General features: G+C 45.8%; 1 protein-coding gene across 2 annotated transcripts in view; it reads right to left on the bottom strand.

The window, feature by feature from the left end:
- Positions 1–13,751, bottom strand: part of PLXNB1 (plexin B1) — a 363,371-nt gene that overhangs the window by 51,344 nt on the left and 298,276 nt on the right. For both annotated transcript variants that reach the window (XM_069206118.1, XM_069206119.1), the window contains exons 21-25: positions 12,634–12,876; positions 8,497–8,673; positions 7,675–7,823; positions 6,018–6,118; positions 4,920–5,137 (exon numbers count right to left, since the gene is read on the bottom strand). In XM_069206118.1, the coding sequence (XP_069062219.1) occupies positions 4,920–5,137; positions 6,018–6,118; positions 7,675–7,823; positions 8,497–8,673; positions 12,634–12,876 (888 nt within the window). The remainder of the gene's footprint in view (positions 1–4,919; positions 5,138–6,017; positions 6,119–7,674; positions 7,824–8,496; positions 8,674–12,633; positions 12,877–13,751) is intronic.

Below are 13,751 nucleotides of genomic sequence, written 5' to 3'. Positions count from 1 at the left end.
TTGAAATAGCACATACAGAGCCAACTTCCTACAACTGTTGTAAGGGCCGCATGTGTAACCTTGCGTTTGGGACAATGGCTATGCATGAAGACATGATGCCTAGGAGTTTTAATACCATTTTTGCTTGTATCTTTTGTGTTGGATACATGGCCTGTATTACCTTGTGAAATGTTTGAACCCTTTGTGGACTTGGAGTGGCTATCCCTTCTGTTGTGTTGATTGTCGCTCCTAAGTATTGCTGTGTTTGGCACGGCAAAAGGTGTGACTTTGCATAGTTGATGGAGAAACCCAGCTTGTGAAGGGTCTGTATGACATACTTTGTGTGATATGAACACTTTGTTAGCGTGTTGATTTTGATTAACCAGTCGTCTAAGTAAGGGAACACGTGTATTTGCTGCCTTCTGATATGTGCAGCTACTACTGCTAGGCATTTTGTAAAGACTCTTTGCGCGGTTGTTATTCCGAATGGCAACACTTTGAATTGGTAATGTATTCCTTTGAATACGAACCTTAGGTATTTCCTGTGTGAAGGATGTATCGGTATATGGAAATACGCATCTTTTAGGTCTAATGTTGTCATGTAGTCTTGCTGTTTGAGCAGTGGGATTACGTCTTGTAATGTGACCATGTGAAAGTGGTCTGATTTGATGTAGGTATTTAGTGTTCTGAGATCTAGTATTGGTCTCAGAGTTTTGTCCTTTTTTGGTATTAGAAAGTACAGTGAGTAAACTCCTGTGTTTTTCTGTAGACTTGGTACTAATTCTATTGCGTCCTTTTGCAGTAATGCTTGAACTTCTAGTCCTAGAAGATCTATATGCTGTTTTGACATATTGTGTGTTTTCGGTGGGACGTTTGGAGGGAATTGGAGAAATTCTATGCAATAACCATGTTGGATAATTGCTAAGACCCAAGTGTCTGTTGTTATTTCCTCCCAAGATTTGTAGAACTGGCTTAGTCTTCCCCCCACTGGTGTTGTGTGAAGGGGTTGTGTGACTTGTGAGTCACTGTTTATTTTGAGGGGTTTTGGGACCTTGAAATGTTCCCCGATTTCTTGGGAATTGGCCTCCTCTGTATTGTCCCCGAAAACCTCCCCTTTGATATTGTCCCTGGTAGGTAGGTGGTCTTGCTTGTGAGGTGTTGGTTTCTGTGGGTTGACCTCGAAACCCTCCCCTAAAAGGTGTCTTCCGAAATGTGCCTCTGCTCTGCGGGGAGTACAGTGCGCCCATGGCTTTGGCTGTATCGGTGTCCTTTTTTAGTTTTTCAATGGCAGTGTCCACCTCCGGCCCAAACAATTGCTGTTCATTAAACGGCATATTGAGCACAGCCTGTTGTATTTCTGGTTTGAACCCAGATGTGCGCAGCCATGCGTGCCTCCTTATTGTGACTGCAGTGTTTATTGTCCTTGCAGCTGTATCCGCTGCATCCATGGAAGACCGTATCTGATTGTTCGAGATACTTTGTCCCTCTTCCACCACCTGTTGCGCTCTTTTCTGGAACTCTTTGGGTAGGTGTTCGATGAAATGTTGCATTTCATCCCAATGAGCCCTGTCGTATCTCGCCAAGAGTGCTTGCGAGTTGGCGATACGCCACTGATTTGCTGCTTGTGCTGCAACCCTTTTTCCCGCTGCATCAAATTTGCGGCTCTCCTTGTCCGGAGGTGGTGCGTCGCCTGATGTATGCGAGTTGGCTCTCTTACGAGCTGCCCCCACAACTACTGAGTCCAGTGTCAGTTGTGTTGTAATAAATATAGGGTCTGTGGGAGGTGCCTTATATTTTTTCTCCACCCTTGGAGTTATGGCTCTGCCTTTAACTGGCTCCTGAAATATTTGTTTCGAGTGCCTTAGCATTCCTGGGAGCATGGGAAGGCTTTGATAATGGCTATGGGTGGAGGACAGAGTGTTAAAGAGGAAGTCATCCTCAATAGGTTCTGAATGTAGTGATACATTGTGGAATTCGGCTGCCCTAGCGACCACCTGTGCATATGATGTACTGTCCTCAGGTGGAGACGGTTTAGTTGGGTACGACTCTGGGCTATTGTCCGATACTGGAGCGTCGTAGAGGTCCCATGCATCTGGATCATCCTGGCTCATTGTTGTATGAGCTGGTGAGTGTGTTAATGGTGGAGTTTGCGCCGGTGATGCATGAGTTGATGGTGGTGGAGAAGGTGGTGGAGTTACTTTCTTTACCACCTTTGCTTGTGGTTGCTTGTCTCCTTGTTGGAAGGCAAGTTTCCTTTTCATCTGGATTGGGGGAAGAGTGCTGATCCTCCCTGTATCTTTTTGAATAAAGAGCCGTTTTTGCGTGTGATCTGGCTCTATTGTTTGTAATTCCTCTTCAAATCTGTGTTTTTTCATTTGAGAGGAAAGTCCTTGTTCCTCTGAGTAGGAACTAAATCTCGGTTCGGATGCCGGATGTTTCGGCACCAAAACCTTTTCTACTGATTTTTTCGGCTCCGACAAAATCTTTTTTCTTTTCTGCGTCGTGCCTTCTTGGTGCCGACCAACCTCGTGCCGCTGTCTCGGTGCCGAATCTTTTCTGCGCCACTCTCTCGGGCCCGAGATTGCTGCGTGCCTGTATCTCGACCGGAGTCGGATGACTTCGACACCAGCTCGCCCTTTTTCGGTGCCGATGGACGGTCACCTACTTTTCGGGTTAAGCCATGGCCTGTTGGCGGTGGCGTCCCCTGGGCTCTGACAGTCTTTTCGTGAGCTTTTTGTTTCGACGTCTTACTCACGGTTGACGTTTCTTCGGCGTCGAGTTCTTCGGAATCCGACTCGTGGATGGATTACGCTTCCTCTTCGTCCTCGAACCATTGTTGTCCTGTCGGCGTGGACGCCATTTGCAATCTCCTGGCTCTTCGGTCTCTGAGCGTCTTCCTCGACCGAAACGCTCGACAGGCTTCACACGTATCCTCCTTGTGCTCGGGGGACAGGCACAAGTTACAGACCAGATGCTGATCCGTATACGGATATTTATTATGGCATTTAGGACAGAAGCGGAACGGGGTCCGTTCCATCAGTCTTGAAGTCGCACGCGGTCGGGCCGACCAGGCCCCGACGGGGAATCGAAATTACCCCGAAGGGCCACCGGAGCTCTTCAAGATTCGGTGTCGATTTGTTCTAACTAACCCGATACCGAATGAAACAATACCGACGATTTTTTCCGAGATTCTAACTAACTTTCCGACCCGAAACACGGAGCGAAAAGGAACACGTCCGAACCCGATGTCGGAAAAAAAACAATCTAAGATGGAGTCGACGCCCATGCGCAATGGAATCGAAAGGGGAGGAGTCCCTCGGTCTCGTGACTCGAAAAGACTTCTTCGAAGAAAAACAACTTGTAACACTCCGAGCCCAACACCAGACGGCGGACTGTGCACAGCATGTGTATCTGCAGCTACACATGCCACCGAACATTATGTTCTTTACAGTTATTATTGGAGTGCTATAATACTACAGCTAATATTAACTATAATCTTTATTATTATTTTTAGCAATATTGTCTTTACTATAATTACCTTTATTATTACTAATATTGTTATTACTATTATTACCTTTATTATTACCTTTATTATTACTATTATTGTCATTATTATTACTATTATTATTATTACTGTCATTATTACCTTTATTATTACTATTATTGTTATTACTATTATCATTTGTATTATTACTATTATTGTCATTATTATTACTATTATTATTATTACCTTTATTATTACTATTATTATTGTTATTATAACCTTTATTATTACTATTTTTGTCATTACTACTATTATTATTATTGTTATTATTACCTTTATTATTACTATTATTGTTATTATTATTATTATTATGAAGCAGCCATATGGATGGAGATTACGAGGTTTTCGAAAGAAGCGGCCCGTTGTGAAATCTGACATTTCGAGCTTGAGAGGCCATGAGGCTGCGCTACAGCGGTGACCATGAAACAGATGATGGCAGACGGCAGAGGTGGTCAACGGAGACATCACCAGAGCGGACATACGGTAACCAGCACATTTGGCAATGGCCGCGCGCACCATGCTTCGAATGCATGTGCAGCAGCGAGAGCGCGGTGTGTTTGTGGAGCACAACCTCAGACGTGAGACACCCCTCGGGGACAGGATGAACACACTCCTGGTGAAGGGGCGCCAGCTTAATGGAAGTAAAGATCATCTGCCATAGGAAAAAGTTCTTTTTTACAAAGGTAAAGTAGATGTGCTGATGGAGTTCATGGATCCCACTAGTGAGGATCCCCGTGCAGACTAAAGAAGTCTTTACTTCCGTGTCTGGTCCTAACACAGAGCCCGCATCCTTGAAGTAAAGCCCAAGAACATCACACATAAGTGAACACTGATGGATGTCAGTCCACTCTTTGCTATTAAGAAAGTAAAACATACATGAACATATTTGGAGTATGTTTTTTGCACTATGTGCAAAGCAGGCAATAACTGAGCGTCAACTATAGAGTTGTTAATTATGAGACATTTATATTCTTTTTCAAATATCTAACCCATCTAAACAAACATCTAAACATTGGTTTTAAGGATCTTCAAAGATCTTCAATTTTATTTTGATGATCCAACCCAGGTATGAGTATTTGTGTGATCATCACTCAAATGAACTCTAGAAATGTGTTCAATAATTAACAATTAAATATCGATTCAACGTGTCATCAGGAGTAGTAAGCGCTACCTAAATGCAATTAAAATACAATTAAATGTCAATAAAATGAATCAACTATCATCAGACAAGTGTGAAAAGGGTGCTCTTGGCCACTAGGTTTGAGTGCAACCAACCTGTCGCCCAAACACACCACATAAACTAAAGTTGACAGGTATGGTTGGTCAATTCAATGAAAGGCACATTTTCTTTACACAAAACTAAATACTAGTTTCCAGAAGGCAAGTGCTTCTTTACCTTTGTGAGGAACAGTTTACTGTTGAGTAAGTTTGAGAGCTGCACCAAGCCCTGCTCCACAGTCTGCCGCCGACATTCAGGCACATCCAGGTCTCTCCGGAGAGGAGACTCGCGGTGCCCAGGGAAGAAAATTCTCTCTGCGTAAGTCTTGTAATCCAAGAAGGGAATTCCAGTGCCAACCAAATCACTAGCAGGGTCCATCATTTCCGTCATAAGGTCTGGAGAGGAAAGGTAAACAGAAAATGAAAGATGAAAAGACACTACACCATGAAAAGCAACTTACGAAACCCTAAATCTATGCTCAGCTAGGATAGCTGTTGTGGTGCGGAGACTCAGAAGTCTACAAAATTGTATTTTGTGACACACATAGCTTGGTGCGTGTGGTAAGCAGGATGCATTTCTCAGGGGTCTGGCTAGGATCTGTGGGCCCCAAATCTTTACAAAAGCAGCATAAAAAGCAAGAGCTGGACCTGCTTGAAAGCGGCAGATGAAAGTGTGAACGAATATCCAGGGCTAGCGTGAAGAAAGTGAAAGGACAAGTTAAACACTTTTTATTGTTATGCACGGTCTTCAAAGCTTTACTGTCTTTACAAATTATTTCGAGATTAAGTTTAATTAAAAAGTGTGAGTGGAAGTGTACCTGCCTTTTATTTTACTTAATTTTATTAGAACTAGGATGTAAGCGAAGGTTGGAGACGACAACTAGGTTTACGCATAAGAAGATGGAGGCTAGAGAGACCAGTACAATAAAACACTGTTTTACTTGCTGCTGGGATCTGTGCGTTTTGCAGGTCACAGGATGAACCCTGTTGGGCCAGACTCAAACATTCATCCATCTAAAGTAGATAAAATCAAACCACCAATGTAGAAACAAGGCAAACCAAAAGCAGCAAAAGTTGATTAAACATGTGGTGTGTTCTACATCGTTGGTCAACAGTGTGGTTTGTGTTATTGTGAGAAGGGTTGGGAGAGCCTGGCAGTGGTTCTCTCCAATGTCTTGCATTTCACAACCCTGGGGCAGGCAGTGGATTGATATGCACAGTATGGGTGCATGGTTGAATGACACAAGCTCCGCGATGAGTGAGCGGAGATCCTTACCTGTGAACTCCTTCTTGCACCGATCACGAACGCTGGTTTCCAAGTTCTCAAGCTGGATCTGAACCTTCTTGTAATCTCTCAGAGCTTGTTTGCTTTTCCGCCTGGACAGAGTGAGAGGAGACAATAGCATTGCCTTTACTTCACATTATTCCATTTTATGAACTGACATGTTTCTCCACTTCTACTTTTCAGATCAGAAGTGCCTCTTTGGTAAGCAACCATTCATGTTCATGCACTGTAAACAACTGACTGTAAACTGTTAATGGCCAGTGGTTCGGTTATCTGGTGGCAAAATGAGCAAAAAGACAGCAGCCAGCAGCAGGTGATTTCACTGGGGTGGGATTAAAGTGCTAGAGAAATGTCCACTATCCCATGGAACAAAGCCGCAGAGTTCAACAGTGGTCCCAAAACCACCACCAACTTTTCTTCTCTCAAAGTTATCCTTCTCACCCTCAACCTTCCTTGCTTCAGCCCCACTGCTTGGTTTTGGCCCCAGGATGATCTGTGGAGTCAGAGCTCTGTATCACATGCACCGGGGCAGGGGAGGAGCGAAGCATCTTTACTTCCACACTTCTGACCTCGTGTCCTCATCCAGTGTGAGAGGGAGGGTGGATATTTCATCTGTGACACAAGCCTGGCTTGTCTCTAAATTGATCTCTAGTTATAGAAACAAATCATCTCCTGGTGGCCACACCAGCATCATCCATACCCTTACGTCCTCAGTACCGCTGATGCCCAGCCGTTGCCCCAGGATGGAGGCCCCATGGCAGGAATGGGAAAGATGAGCCTTCAGACAGATGCTGCATGGCCGTCCTGAGGGGCAGGAGTTGTATAAGCCCACCCAGATTATGCTTCGATAAAGTTTCCATGGAAGTCCTGAGATGGAGATGGGGCTTTGGTTGGTCCTATCCCTAGCATGTGCGGAGATGTACATGCCTTTCCTGGTGGGTGGCCCCATTCATAACATGTTTAGATAATGTTTCCATGGATGTCCTCAGGGAGTGAAATGGTGGTGGTGAGGGCTTTGGGTGTTCCTGACTGTGGCAAGCTCAGACAGAGGCTTCTTGGCTGTTCTGAGGGGGGGGGGTGGTTCTAGGACAATCCTATAACTGACCCTTACATGATCTAATGCAGGGGGGGCAATTTAGATCCCTGTTATGCTCCATTGTCGGATCCATACCTGTCATGGATGAATGGCTGTAAAGTCAGATGCCTTGTACTTGAGATCCATTCCTGTCCTAAGAAGAACTGGACATGTGTGATGCTTACATAGCAGATCCAAGTCTGCCCTAATGGGTGGTTGGACAGCCAGATCCCTCAACAGACTCATCCCTTTCCTAAGGATAGGCTGGACGTGTGTCCCTTGCATGGCACACATCCACCTGTCCTAATGGGAGGTCCTGTCCTCACGATAGGTTGGACAAGCACATCTCTCCTAATTCAGATCCATACCTGTTCTAACAGAAAGATGGACAGGTAGATCCCTCATATAGAAAGATCTCCATGGCAAATCCACACTGGTCCCTTGTCTGTTCATCCATGCTGCTTGTAAGGATATTCTGCTCATGCAGACTCTTTGTATGGCATCCTCATGCCTGCTGTAAGGTGAAGTTGGGAGATTACGACACTTGTATGTTCACGTGGTGTCCAGTTTTACCTGTAGATGAGCACAATGATGAGGACGATAAGTGCCACGAAGGACGCCCCCACTCCTAGTCCGATCTGAGCCTCCAGTGGGAACGTCAGCTGGCTCTCTGCATCATACTGGACTCGACCCAGGAAGAAGTTCAGATTCCCCACTTGTACCTGCAGGGAAAAACACTGCAACTTCAGTAACGAGCAATTGTTAACATGAAGTCTTGCCATAACTTAACAATTTCTGAGGTTACGTACAAATGAAAATAAACACTGGCTGGCATCATCTGCAGACAAATACACTAGCAGACAGTGCAAATGTGTCAGTCTCTACACAGGACCGCCCACGTTACAGCTTCCGCCTAACAAGTGAAATCTCAGAACAGTCATTACGTACATGTGCCATCTCTTCAGATTGATGTAAGAACTGTATGTGCCACATATAGAATAACAATGCACTGCATTGTATCAAAACACATGCAGACAAATGCACACCTCGATTCTGAAGAAATCCATTGGTGAAGCGCTGCAGTGAGTGTCACCTTCATTTTGTTCAGAGTAATCCAGGAAGCACCACAACCACCTTCCACTACACTTAAAAAACACATAAAAACTCCATCAAGAAGGCGGAGAACCATAAAGCAGAACCAGGTAGGCAAACAAGCTCTCCTCTGTCCAGGCAGGTAGAGAATCCCGATCCACCACCTGGTACTTGGGGTCTCTAACACTAAGAGAGAAATAACCAAGCACATCCAGGACAAAAGGTACTACCTTTGTATTTTATGTTATCAGTTACTTGAGTCACTCTTTTTGTCCCACCAATGCCCCGTTTGTATTCATTTACCGTGAACTCTGGCAGGGAGTCCATCCCTTCCCGCTTGGTCGGCTGGCGCGGAGTGGGCTGCTCTGAAGGTGGCTCACAGTACAGGTGGTTGTGCGTCAGTGTCTTGACGACACACACACCCTCCCCGATCATCGCCACCAGCTCGTCCTTCGTAACGGCCAAGTCCAGGTTTTCACCCTGAAAAAAGAATCAAAAGAAGCATTGTCAATTAGGTAGTAAGAACATCAGAGTCCTGTGGTGTATGGAATTATGAAAGTAGGAACCCAACTCTACTATGAAACATGCAGCAGTCAAGGCAGTGTGGACAAGCAGTACTAGCAGACGTTGGGTAAAACGTGCCCTCTTTACGGACATGGGACTACTCTCCACATCCTGGGTTGTTGACATAAACCAACACGGCAGAAAGACTTCACATGTGCTGAGAGTTTAACTGGTGGGACCAAGAGATCCGTTTTGAATTGTTTCTGGTTTAGCATGGTACACAATCGAGGGTGGATCTCGCTTCCCCAACCATTGGACTTGAATTTGCTGCATTGTGAAGATGTAGGGAAGCGAGCCTAACACTGAAGTGACGGAGGATGGAGAAAGGGATATCCCTTAAAATTTCTACAAAGACCTTTTAGCAAGGATTGGCTGATTAATTTTTCCTGTGCACTGCCATTTGGTGGATGGTAGACATGAGGACACACGTTAGCAGATTCCGTTGTTAAAGGTGTGGAAGTTTCTAGCCAGGTCCTGCCTTTTGTCCTTCTTGACTGGTACTTCAAGACAGCAGAGGACAGAGATGCAGTCTTCACACTACGTTGGGGCCATGTTTTGGATACTCCGGCTTGGAGCCAGTCTCATCAGTACCTGCTGTGACAGCCATCGCCTTGCAGAAAGGCTGTGTTTGCATCACAGCCACAACATGACATCTGAAAGGGAACCACCCAAACTAGGGCCGTGACCTCAGACAGTGGAACCACATCCTCTGTCTGGAAAGTGAGTATAAAGGTGGGACCCAAACCATCCACTTTGTTCCAGCTCCAGGCTCTTCCTCACCAAGGGAAGGATTGCTCCACAGAGTATTCGAAGAGCTGTGGTCAGACCAGGGCTGGTGTCTGCATGACAGCCAGTCTCCCACAGGGGACATCACCTGAAGACAGCACAACTTGATGAAGAAGCTGTATGCTGCCTAGCGCTTAGAAGCCTGCCTGCCAGCTCAGAGAGGGAACAATGGTCTGTCTGTGAGGGGACACCCAGTCATCTTCCCAGTGTGCTGAGCACACAGAAGAGACAACTTTTATCAGGGGCAAAGCTGGAAGCGACCCACGTAATGAGGCATGATCTGGTCTCCTTGTGTGGTTCATGTGGCAAACTGCAGAAGAAAGTACGGGCCAGAGAACCATCCTCACTGCCAAGAACCTGGCCTCATCCCAAAGGCCTTCGCTGCCGAAAACAAGCCCACCTCGATCAGGCCTGTCGTGCCGTTCGTTCTTGCGGACTGAGTGAGGAGCGAAACTCCCGCCTGCCACTCACACTGGTGACACCGACACAGGACGATGCACGCCCGACAAGTGCACGATCTAGAGTACTACGGAACCCTGCCCCCTGCAAACAGAAAATACAAGGACTGAGAACAACCCACAGAGACACTGTCTCTAGAACTTGCATAAACTCTCCATTGTCTAACCTGATGATCACTAGTGAACTTGCACCCGTGCCTGATTGTTGGCTAGGACCTTCTATCTCTGCAAAGCCGCATAGGCACCGGGACTCAGCATTATAGATGGTGTGATACTTGGCAAGAGCCTGTTTGTGAGGCTGTAGAGCCTTGTAGCTGAGTTCCCCATTAATGTGGGTACTATTTCATTTTGCTGGCAATTTAAAGTACTTCTCTTTTTAATTAAGGCAGGCTCTGGGATGTAAGTTTATTTATTGTGTGTGATGGTTGGTGACTTCCCAGGTCTGACCCCTCATCATAGCTCCCTGAGCACTCTACCCTGAGAGTAAAGTGAGGAAAGGATGGTCCGTGGTCCACTTCGCAGAGCCACGATAAGGCGGACCCCAGGGCACCAGAAGCGAACCACCGTGGTGGTGGCCCAGTAGCCCTGTCTGGATTATAGTCCCCTGAATGGGGTCTGATAGAAAGCGCAAATAGACAGAGCGATAGAGCAAATGCATCCTGTAATAGCAGATGAGGCAAGGGCAGCTCTGCAATAAAGGATCTTCCTGGCAAGGCAGGCTGCACAGGGAAGATAACAGATTTTCACTAGTGATCCCTCTAACCTTGCACATACCCAATAGAACTCTCTTGTGGAATCATATTTCTGTATTTGGAACCATAATCAGTTCCTGGAGGGACCTATTGAATTTTTCATTGCTGTCCTTTTTTCTTCTATTTTCTGGTCTGTGTACACTTCAGTCTTGGAAGGTTAACCATTTTCCTAGAAAATTCCTTCAAATACAATTTTCTTCTTCTGGGATCTTATACAATGCCTGTCCCTCCACCACTACTTTTTTTCTTACTCTTTATACTATTCCTGTACCAGTTCTCCTGCCAAAAACAAGTTTTTTTTTATTTTTATTATTCTTTATCTTTTCTGGCAAATCTCTTCAGTAACTTTCAAACTGGAAATGTAAGCACTTACTGAAACTTTTAACTCTTACTTGTTTGCAAATCTGCATTGTGCACAGTCACCATAAGCTAACTGCATCAGCCTCAGGCCCTTCATTCACCTCTCGCACCTTAACACACTTCAACATATACAACGAAGACCTGTCACGCGTCTGCCTGCATCACTAGATGGTTTATGAACCCAGACTGCAGGTAAATAAAGTGCTTATTGCAAGTATTCTATGCATTTTGGTTGCGTGCAAAAACGTCTGCCGTCTACAGAGGCACTAATCCTTTAGATTGGCTTTTCTACAGGTGTTTTCAAATGAATTCACCCCTTTCACACCCCTCGTTTCCTTCCCTTTGCTCAAAAGATCAGCCTCCAGGTTTCCCTCAGGGCTTCTGTGCAAATCCCCGTTCTGGATCTTTCAACCAGTTTGTGTTCCTTTTTTCTCGCTTCATTGGGATGGTGGGAAGCAGCACCTCTATTTGTTTCTGTATCTTAAGCTCTAACTGCTTAAAACTGGCTCCTGGCTTCATTCAGAGCATCAGAAAAACAGTTCTGGATGGATGTTTGAGCTGATCCCAGCCACTGGCAATCGCTTGGGCTGCTTCTCAATCCAACGGCAATGCAGGCAGAGATATCTGTACCCTCTCTGTCCCTTCAGCGGAGCTGCTACAGCAACCGCACAGCTTAAGGGAATGTAGTTCAAGAAAGTGGGGGCCATGTTTGATGCAAAATACCCAAAACTTTTTTCTCAGAAAACAAAAAAGCAATTGTTGGGTGTGCAATTTTCTCACTGTGCATGGAAGCTATTGCCACTTTCCGTGACATGACAGATGGCTGTCCACGGTAACTAAAATTAGTGATAGGCTGTCACATCCGAGGTTTCAGTTAGCGGAGTCAGCCCAGTTCTTAATTTGAGACGGTGGTTTTCGGTGCTCAGCACCGGCACTTGATTGTCAGAACCTGCTCTAATGACAGTCCACCACATGGTGGCGCTGTCTAATTTTGAGATGAGCACAACAACAATGTTTAATATGTCAGTATGCAGTAGAAATGAATAATCCTTGCAGCTCACTCCATCAGTATAGCTTTGCGTGGTCTGGAGCAGTCAGAGTTGTCACTCTGGTGGGAGTGCGACTTCGGCATCGCTGGCAGGAGCAATGGATGGTGCAGGCTGCAGTGGCGTCCCAAGAAGGACCCAGTACTTACTCTTTTTTACTTTTACAAATTAATCACCTGCTGAGCCACTGAAATCCTGCACTTCCCTCGACTCTGAATAGTACAGGCTGGGAGTATCACCAATTTATGTCAGTGCTCCTGCTCGAAATGATCCCCACGACATTATCATCGCACAAGACTTACCCAACTCCAGCAGAAGCATCTTCTATTTCTGCCTTTTTTTATGCACATACGCTGTAATTTTATTTTAAAAGACTTTAGAGTTAAAGCGCTATAAAGCTGTCAATAAGCAATAAAGCGCATGGGCAAATGAGGGTTGAATAACCGCTGCGTTGACAAGGACCCCGAGGCTTACCTCCACAGAGATGACGCTGCCCGGTTTGTGCCGGTAAGGCTTGGCAGGGTCCTCGGCATTCAAAGGCTTCAGGACTGGGTTGGCCTCGTAGGAGAAGGAGGCTGGGTTCAGGCTGTTGAAGTTGAAGAGGAGGTTGTCCAGGATAAACTCAACGCTGATCCGGGCGTTGCCCAACAGCAGGTGGATGGACGGAGTCTTGCACAGGATGAGGTGGGATGAGTTGATGGCGCACAACTCTTCAAACTGCAGCGGGAAGAGAGAAAAGGACAGATTCACAGTTAAAACAGAGCAGGGCCATCCCACATTCCAGGTCCCGAGTGAACTTCTCGTTCCCTTACAGGACTGAGGAGGGCTTCACTGAGGGAGTAGAAACCTTATATCCAATGTATTTCAATTTTAACAAATAATGTGCCTGATTTAGATACTGGCGGACGGGTTACTCTGCCACAACGGTGACAGATATTCTGTGCGCCAAAATCTACATAACATTTTGTCCTATGGGATTTAGATTCGGGTGAGCGGGATATCCATCACCGTCGTGACAAAATGATCCATCCGCCAATATCTAAATCAGGCCCGAAGCCTCCTTAAAAATTGAATGGAATAAGGGGAAAAAATCCATGCAAAGTTAAATAGAATATTGAATAACATGGTGGGACACAAGAGAACATATCAAATGAGTGCTCAGAGGCGACCGGAGGGATGGGCGTAGATTCCCCTAAATGCAACAGAGAGCTGTAGTGACATCTCTCTCTCTTGTACAGTTACACACACACACACACACACACACACCCCTTGCATGTGCACACACAGGCACACACCCTTTGCATGCGCGCACACACACACACACACACATTTGAACAAGGTTGACATCACATGTTTAACTTTATGTCCCGCCCTTGTCCCCTTAACAGCTTCCTACCAGCTGCTGACCAGGATGAGAAGAGCAAGAAATGAAAATAAAAAATTGACAACCAGGTCAACTTTTGATTTTGAGCGATACCTTCTAGACCCCCGCGACCAGGCAGTAGGAAGGTCACTGAAGGGCGATGCACTGCCCCTGGCTGCCTGCAGATGACGTCGGTGAATGCAGGGACCTGTGCAATGGCTTTTCAATA

Source organism: Pleurodeles waltl, chromosome 9 (genome assembly GCF_031143425.1).
Source record: "Pleurodeles waltl isolate 20211129_DDA chromosome 9, aPleWal1.hap1.20221129, whole genome shotgun sequence".
Classification (NCBI taxonomy): domain Eukaryota; kingdom Metazoa; phylum Chordata; class Amphibia; order Caudata; family Salamandridae; genus Pleurodeles; species Pleurodeles waltl.
Note: the sequence above shows the minus strand (reverse complement) of the source record. Positions and strands in the feature narration are given on the sequence as shown.